General features: G+C 40.4%; 2 protein-coding genes across 2 annotated transcripts; one reads left to right on the forward strand and one right to left on the reverse strand.

The window, feature by feature from the left end:
- Positions 1-4,328: 4,328 nt before the first annotated feature.
- LOC112069916 (uncharacterized) lies at positions 4,329-11,307 on the forward strand (the record flags this gene model as incomplete). Its single annotated transcript, XM_024137312.2, has 3 exons — positions 4,329-5,212; positions 5,492-5,580; positions 7,334-11,307. Coding segments are annotated over 2 exons (961 nt in total), but the record flags the coding sequence as incomplete, so codon positions are not given.
- A 2,527-nt stretch (positions 11,308-13,834) lies between these two features.
- Positions 13,835-15,791, reverse strand: LOC112069910 (fatty acid-binding protein, intestinal-like). Its single transcript, XM_024137304.2, has 4 exons — positions 15,650-15,791; positions 15,095-15,267; positions 14,451-14,558; positions 13,835-14,132 (listed from the first exon to the last, which is right to left on the reverse strand). The coding sequence occupies exons 1-4, from the start codon at positions 15,714-15,716 to the stop codon at positions 14,082-14,084; spliced, it is 399 nt and encodes a 132-aa protein (XP_023993072.1). The 5' UTR covers positions 15,717-15,791; the 3' UTR covers positions 13,835-14,081.
- Positions 15,792-17,455: the final 1,664 nt, after the last annotated feature.

The following is a 17,455-nucleotide window of genomic DNA, read 5'->3' on the forward strand; positions in this document are numbered from 1 at the left end:
GTGAGTTAAATCGTTTTATATCTTTAATTTTCCATCAACTATCATTTATTTTCCCGTGCAATCAATCCGCCTTAGATTCCACTAATATGCTGCAAGGAAGACTCGTTATGGTATTATAGTACATGGGATGACTTTTTGTAATATGATAATTGTTTGAGGGAGAAAAAGTAGTTGGAGTTGATATCTACTTGCCGATGTTTTTGCAGGTTTTTCCTCTTTACTTTATATTATTATGCATCCGCCTAGATGGATATACCTGTAATGAATATGATGTCTATAAATCATAGGTTATCATTCTTCAATTACTATGTATAAGGACCGTGGAAATCTACAACGAGAATAATACAGTTGAGATATTCACATTGTATGTTTTCCAAGTCCCAAGACTCACCAGACAAGACACCACGACCAAACAACCGCACTCTTTATCAAGTAATTAACTTTGCATTTTCTCAAATTGCGATGACATACGAGTATCATTGAAGTACCATCACGAAAACAGAACTTCAACTATTTTTGTCGTACACGAAACCTTATTCCGATTATGCACCTTACCGAGATCATCCACAACCAACCCAACTCGTCTCCCTCGATAAGGTCTTATGGACAAAGTATTGGCCACACACTCGCTTAAAGCAGGGATTGCAAAGGTGCCCCTGGCCACTCCCTCCTCATCACCGACATGTTCGTTCTCTCAGATCCTTCAGGTTTCGGGCGGTTCGCTGGGAATACGGACTTTCAGCTCCCTCAACCAAGTCATATTTCTATTGGGTTCAGGTCTGGAGACTGGCTAGGCACTCCAGGACCTTGAGATGCTTTCTTAGCGGAGCCACTCCTTAGTTGCCATGACCGCTGTGTGGCTCGTTGTCGTTGTCTCATGGCTGGAAGACCAGCCACGACCATCAATTCAATTGCTCTTACTGAGGGAAGAAGGTCTTTGTTGGCCAAGATTCTCTTGCGATACATGGCCCCATCATCTCCCCTCAATACGGTGCCAGTCGTCCTGTCCCTTTTGCAGAAAAGCATCCCAAAGAATGATGTTTCCACTCTCCATGTTCACGGGTTTGGGATGGTGTTCTTGGGTTGTCACTCAGACTTCTTCTTCCTCGCAAACACGGCGAGTGGAGTTAGACCAAAAAGCTCTATTTTTGTCTCATCAGACCACATGACCTTTTCTCACACATTTCCTCCTCTGGATCATCCAGATGGTATATGGCAAACTTCAGACAGGCTGGACATGCACTGGCTTAAGCGAGGCGGTGACCTTGCGTGCGCTGATGAGGAAATTTTAATCCATAGACGGCGTAAGTGTGGTATACTTCAACTGCGTTTTTCTTTTGAAGCTGTGGTCCTAGACTCTTCTTTCAGGTCTATGACGCAAGGTCCTGCCGTGTAGTTTCTGGCATGATCCCTCACCTCCTCATGATATGATGAGTTATGCCCGACGGGTGGAAATCTTGCCATGGAGCCCCAGACCAGAGGTGTGATTGACCGTCATCTATGAACTTCTTCCATTTTCCTAATAATTGCGCCAACAGTTTTGTTTCATTCTCACCAAGTCTGCTTGCTATTGTCCCTGTATGCCCATTCCCTTAGCTCTCGTGCTATTTGGTCTACAATTTTATCCCTGATGTCTTACACAGCTCTCTGGTCTTGGATGTGGAGAGGTTGGAAATCTGTTTGATTGTGTGTGGACAGGTGTCTTTTATACCAGGTAACGAGTTCAAAACAGTGTTGCAGTTTAAGGCCTAACAGTAATGATGGAGAAACAGGAGGGCTTCTTAAGAGAAAAACAATCCAGGTCTGTGAAGAGCCGGAATTTTCTTACTGGTTGGTAGGTGATCAACTACTTATGTCATGCAATAAAATGCAAATTAATTATTTAAAGAATCATACAATGTGATTTCTGGATTTTTGTTTTACGATTCCGTCTTCTCACAGTTGAAGTGTACCTATGAATAAAATTACAGACCATCTACATGCTTTGTAAGTAGGAAAACCTGCAAAATCTAGGACATGTATCAAATACTATGTTCTCACCCACTGGTACATACTGTACATCCGAGCAAAGACAAAATCCTCAGTGTTTTGAAAAGAGAGATACCAGTATTATCTTCCCCTCCCCCATACCAACGTTTCAGGGAAACATAGGCTTTAAAAAAGAAGGAAAAGCAGATTAAGGGACTGTTCATTTTGATCCCCTGACTTAATGGTGCTAGATTATGGCCAACTGAATATGGGGGCAATAGGCCCTAAACGCAAAGGACCTTTGTCATGACTGCAGAGCCCTGGTGAGTCATGCAAAATCAAGCCCTTCAAATCTCTTACGTTCTAATCTGCACAAGCTATTTAAAAAACATGACGATATCCGAGAAGAAAACGCTAAATAAACCTAGTGTGGAAATAGATTTTGAGCCGAGCTAACAAATGGCCTACCGTTGCTACTGTAAATAGCAGTACTGTAAGTGACACGTCAAAATCTATCAGACGTGTGTAGTACTGTAGGTCTCTGACTATTTTCCACACTGATAATGAGGGTAGGCAAAATATAAAAATACAGTAACATCCTGACTCAATGATTTGTTGTTGCCATGTTGAGAGGTCGATCTTATTAAACCTTGCCTAAGCTCGACCCTCTTGACTTTGTTTCCTAGAGGGAGTTTGTTGCGGTCTGCCTTGATAGCTAGATTCTAGACTTGTAGATTCTGTGCTCGCTACATCTTTTGACAGGATGCACAAGTCCTATGTGAGTTTGAGGGTAAAGATGACCTTCTATTCACATTTTATCCTATGTGTATTTGATGATAAATATGATATTCTATGCCATTGTATCTTATGTGTATTTGAGGGGCCAGAGTATGGCATTTTAGTCAAGTTTTATCCTATGTGTGTTCAGAGGCTAAAGAAGACATTTTAGTCACATAAAAAAAAAAAAATTTAAACACTGAATAAACGTACACAGAATGTCAATTTGGATTGTGCGCTGGTTGACTTTTGGTCTCTAGAATGCCAAAAAGTTGATTTAACCTGTTCACCCATTAAGCCCCTTCACATTCATTCATCTGACAGTAATCCCCAAATGCTTGTTCAGATGCCACAGCTGGACTTGACTGTTTCCGCCTTAGTCATTGTTGTTAATATGTTAGCTTGTGTGTAGAGCGCTGTGTGCTCCAGTAGGATATGTTCCCTGTAAAATATATAAAAGCTAAGCTATTCAAAGCTTTGATTGCAACTGAATCAAGTGCTGGCCCCTTTTTTAAATTTTCATGTGATCGAGTGTTGGCTGCAAGCACTCTTTCATAGTTTTATGCAAGAGCATAGAGTTGAACATGTTTTATCCCTTCACCTGAATATGTTAGCTTATAGCAATGCTTCCTTCTACAGTCAACCTGTGTGAATCTAGAGCCAAACCGACTCCCACAGCTTTTATCCTTGCATAAAGGGAAGGGAAAAAGGAAGGGGGAAAAATGACGCTTCTATTTTTAAAGTGGATGAATTTAGCATGCATACTGCCTCCTGCTGTGCTGACCGTCTGCCGATTGGTCGATCCAGCAGCAGGGTCAATGGCAGTGGAGATCAACCCTGTGCTGCCATCGTGCATCAGAAAAACAGAACTGCTTTTACTCTCCCAACTCACTGKYACTGTGAGACAAATAGGCCCTTCCCTATTTCTCTTACTCTTTTTCTCTCTTTCTCTCTGTCTGTGTCTGTCTGTCTACCTGCCTGTCCATCCCTCTCTCTCTTTCTTTCTTTCTTTCTTTCTTTCTCTCTCTTGCTCTAATGTCTCTCCTGTGTGTTGCTCTGTTAGTTTTTTTCTCTTCTCTGCGATTAGGTGTTAGTTTCTATGTGTCTCTAGAAAATGGTGGTTTAAATGAAAATGTCAAATACTTATTYCTAATTTATAAATCATGAATTAACAGACCTGATTAACTGTTGATTTAATTTATTCAATGGAATCACCCCCAAGTTGTATTACTTTTCCCTCCTGGACAAAATATCAAGATTTATCGTGGGGGAAAAACTATCCAGACTTTATAAATAATGTAAATAAATAACTCCATAAAATGTTGGTGATTGCATCATTTTGGGGTTTCATTTTCATTTTATCCTAAGCAGTGAGTGTGTTAATTTCAGCTTTGTCTATTTTTCTTCTAGACAAACATCAACTGACATCTCAGGGAAAGAACTGTGACCATCAAGTTCCACATCTCCTGAAAAGTAGTCCAAGTTCAAGGTAATGTTATGTTGATATGTTTAATGTCGTTAATTGTCAATGTGTACATCCATATTTTGTGCACTTAAAAAGTATATTGTGTTCTATTCTACAGACGAAAATGTAGATACAGCCCCGGTAGTTCTAAGAAAGGAGCTGGTCCAGAGAGGGATGCTAGCTCCTCAGACAACAGGAGCAGTCACATGATGGAATCACCAGAGATGAGTAACAACAACAGAGGTGGTCACCATGGCGATAGCCCCGCCCTGCGGCGCTTGGGTAAACCCAGCAGCTCGGAGTGGAACAGCTCCGACAACCTGTCTGGGAATCTCTCGGAACCAGAGGACAGTGCCTACCGCTCCAGCAACATCAAGCCCCTTCTGTCCGAGTCTCCCTGCCCCTGTCCCCCCCACCACCTGGCCTTCCACCAACCCCCCCATATCGAACTGCAAGAGCCCTCATCTCAACATCAACCCGCCACGCCACCAATGCCTCACCCCAAAGCCGCCCAGCAAACTTCCCCTCACCAGGGGGATGTTGGCCGCCACTGCTTCCATCCCAGGCTACTCCAGGAGCCCTCCCAGACCAGCCCCCGGCCCAGCGTCTGGCCCACCCCGGCCTCACATACCCCCAGCCCCAACCGGAGGTCGGAATCCAATGGCCCTCTGCAGAGGCCCTCGTCGGGTGCCAGCTCCAAGTCGGGCTCGGACCCAGAGAGGAGCAACCCGTCGTCGRGCGAAAGTGAGGAGAGGCTGCCCATCTGCAGGCCACCTGGAGCCGAGTCAGCGGCAACCCAAGGGGTTTCCCTCACCACGTACTTCAGCGTGGACAATTGCATGACGGACACGTACAGACTTAAGTACCATCACCAGCGACCCCTCCTACTCTCGGCTATTGTGCCCCGAGCACCGACGGAGCCCCGAGAACACCCCAGCCACCACCTGCACCCCGCAAACACACACTCCATGCTAGACCCACCCAAAACCCGGCCTGATGCAGGTAAGCTTGGACAGTCACAGCGGCTTGTAAAAACACCTACGGACATTCATGTACAGTACACTGTTCCAAAACGACATGTTCTCCTCGTACTGTACAAGTGGTCTCAACAGTAAAATTACAACTCTAATAAAGCATAAATATTAAAGCATCCAAATATTTTAAATTCTGGCATCTGCCCAAAATTTGCTCTGTAAATTTATTTTTTATTTTTATTCCATGTGTGTTTTTGCATTGACTTCATCTATATCTATATTGTTTTATTTTTTTCCTCGAAAACAGGCCATAACAGCAATAAGCCCACTGCAAAATGGAACCCAGTGACAGCCAAAGGACTGGACGAGCGTGGCTATTTGTGATGGTATTACCTGGTAAGTGATAGTTCCTCTTATCAGCACTTTTTTGATGGCTCCACTACCAGATCCTTCTATGAATACAGATGCAGTTTATTTTGTACAAGCATTACTGCACGGCATGCTGCACTCGCCTGAGACAAAATCAGTGAGAGATCGGCAGACACAAAATCATTTCATTTCCCTGTAGATGATGATAATGCATGACATTTCTCATTTTAATTTAATGCAGTAAAAAATATATATTCATCTGTATACCAGAACTTAAGCTGTTCGATACCACTACTCAGGACAAGCACTGACTTTGCTACTTATTGAGGAAATATTTGCTTACAGTAACCATGTTTCCCTCCACCGTTTTTTATGCGACTAAAGTGATACCGTATTTTAAAAAACACGACAGCTGTGATGGAAACAGTTTCGATACAATTTTATAAATGCCGACAGATCATTTGTTTGTTCGACCTGGGGCATTTTTTGGTCTGTAAAATGTATCATGCGAGAAATGGTGGTGGAAAGGCCTTTATGCACATGTATTGATATAATAACCATTATATCGAAGTAAACTTGGAGTCACGCGATGATATAGTGGGTGGTCCTCCCACTACGACTCGGTAAACCATGCAGTTTATTAGGCTACAGATAATAAGTGATGATGAACTTCACATGGTGGTGAAAGTGCACATTGATCTTGATGCTCCTTTACAATATATATCGAATGTCTTATTCTGGTGAGATGATGATCGATGCTTGACTGCCATTTGACAAATACACATATTCTCGCTCTTACACATAATAATCTCATCATGTAGACTAGCCTACCCGCACAGACTACCCGCACTGTATCTGAAAGTTGCTGGTTGAAAATACAATCTATACATTACCGTATTATCAGCAGGTTTGCATGGGCGGGAGTTTCGGCTTTCCATGGTGACATCACCATGCGGTAAATTGATGAATTGACCAATAACAAAGAAAGTCCCAAACCTCTGTGCCAGTGACAGCTAGTTTTCAGTTTTCCCCTCCCCACTCAGACCACTCCCAGACTCCCAGAAATCTATTACAGTAAGGTACTTAATTGCTACCCAGAAACTATTTGATATTGATAAATTAACAGCTGCATTGGGCCTTTAAGAAATGCACTAACTAAGCTGCTCTGGATAAAAGTGTCTGCTAATGACTAAAATGTCAACTTAAACAAGCAAAAACAAGAGCTGAAAAATGCACAACCAATAAACCAGACTTGTGTCAAATACATAGGTCGAATACTGTTAATCAGAAATATTTAGTTTGCGTGGTGCACTTCTTTTACTGTTGCGTTGGTTTCATTGTACTCAACCAAATTAAATGAAACTCCCATGTATTTGAAAATATTTGACATTATATATTTTACCCAGGTCTGCAGTACAAGAAGTGTGTAAGGACAAGAAAGATTTTTAGTAACAAGCTCTATAGCACATTGGTAATGTGGGCCTCTGTAGCTTAGTTGGTAGAGCATTGTGCTTTGAACACCAGGACAGTGGGCCTAGTGGTTAGAGCGTTGGGCCAGTAACGAATGGTTGCTGGACAAATCCCCGAGCTGCCAAGCTAAAAATCTGTCGTTCTACTCCTGAGCAAGGCAATTAACCCATAAACAATGTATGTATGCTTTGGATAAAAGTGTCTGCTAAATGGCATTTCTTTCTTGGAAATGTACTCATGGCGTACTCATGGCGTACACATACAGTATGATCCATATCATAATAATCTACTGTCCTCTTCTTACTCATAGGTCTGATGTCCATGGAAAATAATCTATTGAACTGGATGCCAAAGAGTCTGCTGACTGGAAAAGTGTTGCTCCTAGAACTTCAATTGAAATCAGTGTCAAATGCCAAATCACTGATGCACTGTGGGTTACATAAGTACTTATATGTATTTTGAAGGAAGATACAGTTTGATAGTCCATTGTCAGAGAGAAAAATGTTTATGTATGTTGATAGATGAGTTGGAAGTTGGAAAGGGCAGCCCAAGGCATAACACAGTCAAATATAATGATAACCTGTTGAATATACACTTGCTACAGTGTGACATTGACCTCTGGGATCAAGAGGTGTACCTTTTGGTTTAAGATAATGTGCATCCCTGATCGTGTGGCCAACACAAATTTTATTTCCGAATATGAGCACCAAATTCAGCAATCTCAGAATACAAACACTAACATTGTGTTTGCATACTTGTTATCCTGCTGAATAGACAACTGTTACAATGTTAGCCAACCTGCATGAGGACTTATAAAGAGGTAACAATAGTGATGTRTACAGTATGAGCATGCGCATGGCATACTTTACATTTGTATCCAACCGACATCCAAATTCCAATTGGTTTATGTTATTGGGTCTACTTAAATTATATCTTCACTTTTTTTGGGACCTGCCTCAATTTTTCCACGTACAGTACCGTGCAAGTACTTTATAGGCCAGGAGAGACATCMGATTTATTTCAACCACTGCTAACTTGATCAACTTTAGCCACTGCTAACCAAAAAGTAAAAGGAATGATAGGGGAAAGCTCACTATGTTCAGAATTTGTTGCAAAATCACCTCTAAGTAACTTCAATCAATCAAATATATTTATAAAGCCCTTTTAACATCAGCAGATGTCAAAAMGTGTATATACAGAAACCCAGCCTAAACCCCCAAAAGCAAGCAATGCTGATGTAAAAGCATGAACCTAGGAAGAAACATAGAGAAGAACCAGGCTTTGAGGGGTGGCCAGTGCTCTTCTGACTGTACCGGGTGGAGATTAWAAGAATACATGGCCGTTAAGGCCAGATCGTTCTTCAAGATGTTAAAACGTTCATAGATTACCAGCAGGGTTAAATATTAATCACAGTGGTTATAGAGGATGCAACAGGTCAGCACCTCAGGAATAAATGTCAGTTGGCTTTTCATGCTCGAGCATTCACAGGTCGAGACAGGTCGAGAGGGTTGAAAGAGCAGGTTCGCTAAACAGGTCAGGGTTCCAGGCAGAACAGCAGAAACTGGATCAGCAGCACAACCAGGTGGACTGGGGACGGGGACAGCCAGGAGTCGCCAGGCCAGTTAGTTGTGAGGCATGGTCCTAGGGCTCAGGTTCTCCGGGAGGGGAGAAAGCAAAGAGAGATTGGAGAATTAAAGGGAGCATACTTAAGATCACACAGGACACCAGATAAGACAGGAGAATTACACTAGATAGGACAGACTGACCCTAGCCCCCCGGCACAAAGACTATTGCAGCATAGATACTGGAGACTGAGATGGGGGGACACTGTGGCCCTGTCCTACGATACCCCCGGACAGGGCCAACAAGGCAGGATATAACCCCACCCACTTTGCCAAAGCCCCCACACCACCAGAGGGATATAAACAGACCACCGACTTACTACCCTGAGACAAGGCGGAGTATTGCCCAAAAATATCTCCCCCACCGCACGAGCCCAAGGGGTGCAAAACCGGACAGGAAGATGACGTCGAGTATAGTGAAAAAAGCTAGACCCCTCCTAGGGACGGCATGGGAAGTCAGTGACTTAGCCCCAGTAATAGGGTCAGAGAGAATACCAGTGGAGAGAGGGAACCAGCCAGGAAAAGACAGCAAGGGTGGTTTGTCACTCCAGTGCCTTGCCGTTCACCTTCGCACCACTGATTTGAAGGTATTTGAGTTGATTTTGTCGTGCAATGTTGAACATGGTGAGCAAAGCCCCTATCACTCCCATTGTTAGTAGTGGCTATTTAAACAAATCAAAGCTGTGGATGACAGCTTCTCTGGCTCCGTAGACAACTTTCAGAGTAAGTGGAAAAAATAGAGGTAAGTGTGAAAACAGTGAAAATATCCTTTAAGTTGTCATTATTATTTGTATTTATTTAGTGAAGATAACGGTAGGGATTCAATATGATCACGGGTTATAGCTATTGTAGCTTTTAAAGGCAATGTTCCCACATTCACGGAGATCTTATTCACGGTAAGTGCTGTTAGTGTTGTCTCAATCGGAAAAATAGCATAGTGTCCCAAGGTGTGGAATACTAATGTATTCAAGCATGATAGTGTCAATATGTTTTCGTCAATGCCTATAACCCGCGATCAGATTGAAACCGGGCCAAGGTGTGGTACACTATGCGAGCATGATTATGTCAATATGTTTTTGTCAATGCCTATAACCCGCGATCAGATTGAAACCGGGCCAAGGTGTGGGACACTATGCGAGCATGATTGTGTCAATATGTTTTTGTCAATGACACCCATAGTATCGCAATTTATTAAGGTGCAATTTATTACAATTTTGATGAAGATGATAGCAAGTTGTCCTCTAGATGTTTATGAATGAAGCCAAACAAATATCATTCACATTAGAATTCATTTTATACCGTTTTCATTGTATAAGTCGGGTCCTTTCCTGTCAAAAACCAGGAACCATAACTTCTACTTATTTTCATGTTTTTTTTACATGCATCATTTTGACATTTAACATTGTGAATGGAAAATAGGAAAACATTTTTTAAATTTAAGTAGTCTTAAGTGAGTTAAGAACAAGTTCTTATTTACAATGACAGCCTACTGGAGAACAGTGGGGTAACTGCCTTGTTCAGGGGCAGAATGACAGATTTGTACCCTGTCAGCTCGGGGACTCAATCCAGCAACCTTTTGATTACTGGCCCAACGCTCTAACCACTAGGCTACCTACCCGCCTACGTATTAGGTAAATAACCCAATGGGAAATGGCTTCAGTTTTGGTGATAAAAGATAATAGATAATTTAGTGCAATGCTAATGTATAAAACTTTAAAGGCCCAGTGTAGTCAAAGTCTAGATTTTTCCCGTGTTCTATATATATTTCCAAACTGTGAGGTTAGAATAATACTGTGAAATTGTRATAATTGTAGTGTAAGAGCTGTGTTGAGCTGTTTGAAATTACTCAAATTTCAGCCTGTTTTGGTGAGAGGGAGTTTTGGCCTTCCATGGTGATATCACCATGCGGTAAATTAGTTTTTAGACCAATAAGAAAGAGAGTTCCAAACCTCTCTGCCATTAACAGCAAAAACCAAATTTTGTAGTTTTTTGTAGTTTTCCCCTCCCCACTCAAACACTTCCAGACAGTCCTAGCAAAATTCTTGCTTGAGAAATTGCTATTTCCTAATAAGCWATTKTTGTTTCTTTTTGACCATTTTAATTGAAAACAATCACAGAAACGATTTGATATTGAGTGGCTGCATTGAACCTTTAACACTTCATAGTTTAACACTTTATGGGTGACATTTTCTTCCCACAGAGTAACACTTTGCTTATTTTATATAGGTGGGATGGTACTTTATCCATGGTGATTTCTGAACACTGCAGCTCATGATTTATGTTGCAATTTTGCAGCATTTGGACATTGCCTTGGATCACATGCCATTACATATTGAAAATGTTATAGGTAGCTTGCTCATGCAAAGTGCTTCTTTGTGAGAGGAAAATGTCACATTCCAGATATCTCAACTCCATTGCCTRTTATAAAAAAATTGCAACAGAGCTACATCGTGGTTTTATGGTATTTAAGTCATCAATGGACAAAACCACATTGCGGCTAACTGGGGATACGTACAGTGTCTTGCAAAAGCATGCATCCCCCTTGGCGTTTTTCCTAWTTTGTTGCATAACAACCTAAAATTTTAATAGATTTTTATTTTTGTATTTCATTTAATGGACATACACAAAATAGGTCAAATTGGTGAAGTGAAATGAAATAAATTACTTGTTTCGGAACGGAAAAGTGGTGCGTGCATATGTATTCACCCCCCTTTGCTATGAAGCCCCTAAATAAGATCTGGTGCAACCAATTACCTTCAGAAGTCACATAATTAGTTAGACTGTCTACAGGTGGACTTTATTTAAGTGTCACATGATCTGTCACATGATTTCAGTGTGTATATATATATTTCTACGCCTGTTCTGAAAGGCCCCAGAGTTCGCAACACCACTAAGCAAGGGGCACCACCAAGCAAGCAGCACCATAAAGACCAAGGAGCTCTCCAAACAGGTCAGGGACAACATTGTGGAGAAGTACAGATCAGGGTTGAGTTATAAAAAAATATACGAAACGTTGAACATCCCATTAAATTCGTTGAGCGCCATTAAATTCATTATTAAAAATTGGAAAGAATATGGCACCACAACAAAACTGCCAAGAGGGCCGCCCACAAAAACTCGGACCAGGCAAGGAGAGCATTTATCAGAGAGGCAACAAAGAGACCAAAGATAACCCAGAGGGGGCTGCAAAGCTCCACAGGGGAGATTGTAGTATCTGTCCATAGGACCACTTTAAGCCGTACACTCCACAGAGCTGGGCTTTACGGAAGAGTGGCCAGGAAAAAAAGCCATTGCTTAAAGAAAAAAATAAGCAAACACGTTTGGTGTTCACCAAAAGGCATGTGGGAGACTCCCCAAACATATGGAAGAAGGTACTCTGGTCAGATGAGACTAAAATTTAGCTTTTTGGCCATCAAGGAAAACGCTATGTCTGGCGCAAACCCAACACCTCTCATCACCCCGAGAACAACATCCCCACAGTGAAGCATGGTGGTGGCAGCATCATGCTGTGGGGATGTTTTTCATCGGCAGGGACTGGGAAACTGGTCAGAATTGAAGGAATGATGGATGGCGATAAATACAGGGAAATTCTTGAGGGAAACCTGTCTCAGTCCTCCAGAGATTTGAGACTGGGATGGAGGTTCAGCTTCTTTTTTCATCCCCCCAAAGTATTGACTTTGGGGAGGTGAAAAGTTATGTTTTCAGTTTTTTTGTCTCATTTCTTGTTTGTTTCACAATAACAAATATTTTGCATTTTCAAAGTGGTAGGCTGTTGTGTAAATCAAATGATACAAACCCCCCCCCAAAAAATCTATTTTAATTCCAGGTTGTAAGGCAACAAAATAGGAAAAATGCCAAGGGGGGTGAATACTTTCGCAAGCCACTGTATGTAGATTCATTAACATAATTGTTTATTTTAATTGCAATGTTCCTCGATCCATTTGCAATACGTATGTGCAAAGAACAGATACAGCAATTGCATGGTTGGGCAGAAGCAAAAACAAAACTTGAGTCTGAATCTTRCCCCATGTCCCAGAGGACCCTGGTACTTTCAGAAAAATAATTTACAGGGATAGTTCACCCAAATTACAAAATGACATGTTGGTCTATGCAGTCTATGGTCAAGGTAAGACAGCAATCCATGATTTGGTTTTGTTTAACTGGCCACTGTCTCCAAACTTTTTAGCATGTATGGCACAAATTCAATGCAAGTCAATATCCCTGATATTAGAATTTTTCACGTTTCAGGTCCTACATCTTGACTCATCGGCATAAAATGTAGTGCAGCGTCTATGGGCAAAAATCTTTACGTGAAAAAAGCTATTGAATACTTAGCATCTTGGCTGTAATTTTTCAGCTAGCAAAAGAATGTATTTTTCTTAATGGATTATGCTATTTATTTTACTCATAATCCAATTGTGTTCTGTCATTTGATTTGGGGCATTTATTTAAATGAATGCTGCTTTGAAATTCACGGTTTTGCCATTACTTCTGGTAAAATACATTTTTTGTAATGGTAAAATAACTATTGAGATTTTGGCTTTCAAAGAATTTGGGGTAAGACTCAACAAACTAGGACTTCCCAATAAAAATGTCATAGTATTTGTTCACTAATGTTCCTGGGCTGTTGAAATACTGTATGAATCCCCTTTCATATTTTTTTACTGTAGCTCAACATGAAAATGTGTTCCCAGTTCTCACTGGTAGTGTTTTTAAGTTGGTTATTTCAATGCTTTACATTAAATGATTCATGTAATATACAGTTTATTATTCGTTTATGTAAGTCTTGCTTCTCACTGGCTATTTTTGGGAGTATGGACTTTGTATATATTGCTCTGCTGTTGTATCTGGAGTGCCTTTGCATTTTTTCCATGAGAAAGTTGAACAGGTTCCATTTAAGAAGAAACATGTACAGTATAGCTGACTGTGCACACTTTATATTTTTGGAGATGCCTATGCATTTATTTTTATTCATTGTTTAATAAACTTCAAATTATGCAATCACTAAACGTGTTTTGTATGCCTCTGGTTTTTGAAGTCACTTGATTTCCATTGATGATTGCCAACAGTGAGTCAGTCWTTGGCAATAGCGTATTGCATTAGTGTGCTTGTACTCATCTAATCGTGAATATTCAGAAATATCTGTATACATTATGTGCACATTGAGAAATTGAGAAAATCAGTCCATAAATAATTCAAAAACGTGTTTACTTCTTAAAATATCAAAACGTGAAGTGCAAATCAAACCTGCTTTATACATTTCTATCACAAATAGTACATTTTGTACAGCTAATAATTATGTTGGCGTCACAAAGACCTGAAGTGGTCCAATGGCTTAGGGAAGGTTGTAAAATGTTCAGTGTCACAATGGTATCATTCTGGATTCGAAGGTAACGCCTCTTGGTCTTAGTGGTTGGATTGGTTGATCGGTTTCCTCTAACCCCTCTTGAAAATTCTCTTGGCTTCGACTCCATCATAGCTATAGCTCTGTTGGAGGAGGAGTATATATATATATATATATTATTATGACAACAATATCTTACAACCAGACCTGGTTCAAATCCATATCCATGACAAATACTTCTGTCATATGCTGCACTTGATTTGGTTTGCCATGTACAATTGAACCAATGGAATAGTCCCAACATTGCAAACTCCAAGGTAAAACAAGACGGGTACTTTCAATCATTTGATTTGTACTTTGGCCAAGGTCTGCTGCCTGTTTTCTTCTTCAGAAGTGTAAATATGTTTTATGGAGGTTTTCATTGAGGGTGTGTAAAACATTTTCCAGAGAGGGTAACTAACCTGTACAAGTTCCTCTCCAACAATGGCTCTGGTAGTTGTCAGCACCTTTCCATTGTCCTTTCTGGTGAATGTACCTTTCATCATGTCTCCTTCCATGCCCCATGAACCCTGAGGGGTGAAAGGTCAAATAATTCATCATGATACTGGTCCAAGAATCAAGTGGAAACATTCCAGGTAATTATTGCAGTCATGCTGCACATCTCAAAAGATGATATCATATTCATCTAGTTGCTGAAAGGTTTTATACTTCATCAGGCCTGTGGTTCACAAATGGATTGTGAATGTGTTCTAACCGGTATCCTAGTGTGGACACATTGGAACATAGCCAATGGGACTGTACTGTTTCATTGAGTAAGAATAATTGCCTTGTACTTTGCAACTCATTATCAAGTCCTGAATAGCTTCTCAATAGCTTTTGAGCACAGAAAAATAATGCAATACATTTTTGTTATTAGCAATAACAGATAGGAATAAAATATTTGGAATTGTGGTATGCACCCATTCAATTATATTGGTACAAATGTATTATCCTGGGAATACACTATGCATCAACATAACAACTATGCCTAGGCTCTTCCACAGCCATTGTATGTATGGCTGCAATAATATAATACTATATAATACTGTATAAATGCATGGCTTACTGATACGATTGTCCCATYTGCAAGGGCATACTCAAAGGTGACTCCCAGGGTGAATTCCATATCCAGCGTGCGGAAAGTACTGGCCTCCTTCACGACAAACTTGTCTCCAGTTTGTTCAAGGGTGATCTTGAGGCTATCGTGAGCGGCCAGCTTCCTCTTGACCATGTTGACACCTGTGAACAGACACACAATCCATGTGTCCAACCCCAAATCTCATTGAACCATGAGCAAACAACTATACAAGATATTYCATCTGCATGTACAGCGCCTGGCTAGAGATGATGCATTCGTTTTACAGCGCCTTAGGTGCAAGGTGCATACATAGTCCTCTAATCTAAAGGCATTTAATGCATTAAAAATAGCTTTATTACAAACACTGAATTTGCCTGTGGTAAAAAAGTTAATTGACATCATTATTTCTTAAATGCACTTTGTATGCATGTTAATGTATACATTTTGTAGGCCTACTTGTCTTTGCTTTCAAATCCATTTGCACCATTTATATCCAAAAGACTTTCCCCAAAACACATTTTCCAAAAACGATCAATCTCTTACCCATCTGCTCCATGAATTTCTCATAGTTCTCGCTGCGGTCTACTTTCCAAGTGCCATTGTAGGTCATGGTTGCTGGAAGGGTTGGACTGGCTCTACTCTAAGGAGTGACCTGCCTTAGCCTAMCACCTGGCCTTTTAAACCATGTCCCGTGTTAGCTCACTCTCTTATCGCTCTCCCCTATCTCATATGCTGATATGGCTGTGTAAAGCTCATATTTCCTCAAGGCTACACAAGTCATGATCTCCCACTGTGTAGTGCCAATAGCTGTGACTGGGTATAATGGGAGTTGTCCCTTTAATGATCATACAATGCAAGGGCATTGTTCTGACGTTCTTTGCCCTTTACTATCACATAATTATTTGTGGTCGCAGATAATCTGTTTACAAGTGCTGTGCTTTGGATGTACAGGATAGTTCCTTTGTTATAAACAATGGGTCACTGTTTTATTTAGTAGAGCAGTACTGCTGCTGGTCCGACTCCTACTACAAGTAGTAGTAGACAAGTAGTAATAGTAGTAGACAAGTAGTAACAGTAGTAGTAGTAGTAGTAGTAGTAGTAGTAGTAGTAGTATAGTAGTAGTGGTAGTAGCGGAGCTCAGCAATTTAACAATTTATTACGGTCCCAAGCTGCCCCTTGGTGGTACCGTGGAATCATCTGATCACACAGCCGCTGAAAAACAAACATCAAATATGAGTTAAAATTATGTGTGTCTCCTAACCCCATTTTCTCTCTCTCTCTTTAAGAGATATTGCCTCTCCCTTGCCCCCTTCTCTCTCTCTCTCTCTCTCACACACGTTTAGGGTCTGTTGGTTATTTGTGCTGAAAGGGGTCTAAAGTGAGAGGTGAGCAATTGAAAATTGAAAATGTGTTGGACTAACTTTCAGAAACGAGTCATTTTATCTATGTCATTATATACTGAACAAAAATATAAAGGCAACTTGAAACAATTTCAAAGATTTTACTGAATGACAGTTCATATGAAGGAATCAGTCAATTTAAATAAACTCATTAGACCCTAATCTATGGATTTCACATGACTGGGAATACAGATATGCATCTGTTGGTCACAGGTACCTTAAAAAAAGGGGCCTCACATTGGGCCACTGGATCTTATCACAGTATTTCTGTGCATTCAAATTGCAATCGATAAAATGCAATTGTGTCCGTTGTGCGTAGCTTAAGCCACAGTCACAGTGGACTGATAAAAGACTAATTTTAATGCCAAGTGTAGACATGGCAAATTTTGATCAGATTATGGTGATTGTGACCAGATTTTGTGGTTACATGGCCATATTTTGGTTACACTTAAAAATCGAATGTATATGTATTTCATCCATAAACGAATAAATAACAGTTCATTAACTACATTTAAACACATTTATAAATGTGTTTTTTCAATCAAGTAAACCTTAAACCAATATCAAATAATTTAATTTCATATTTTTACTATTTCTTCCTAGTYATGTATATTTATTCAATAGCACAATGTGCTGTATATATATTATTTATTTATTTTACATTATGTATAGTTTATATTATTGTCTCTTTGGTTTGTATTGTATGTAGTTTGCTGTGTCATCCTGCCTGCAGATCAAATGTCCCTATTAGTTCATGGACTAAATATATGATGACTCTATATAACTAAAATACTTTCTCAATGGGTCTCCATGTTGTATGTGAAATTTGGTGTGAGTTATCATCAAGGGACCGTGTCACAATAGAGCACTTACCTCATCGGGGTCATAACATTAATGTACAGATAACCACAACTTAGCTACATGCGATAAGTGGTTATCATACTGAAAA

This window comes from Salvelinus sp. IW2-2015, unplaced genomic scaffold (genome assembly GCF_002910315.2).
Source record: "Salvelinus sp. IW2-2015 unplaced genomic scaffold, ASM291031v2 Un_scaffold1150, whole genome shotgun sequence".
NCBI classification, from domain to species: domain Eukaryota; kingdom Metazoa; phylum Chordata; class Actinopteri; order Salmoniformes; family Salmonidae; genus Salvelinus; species Salvelinus sp. IW2-2015.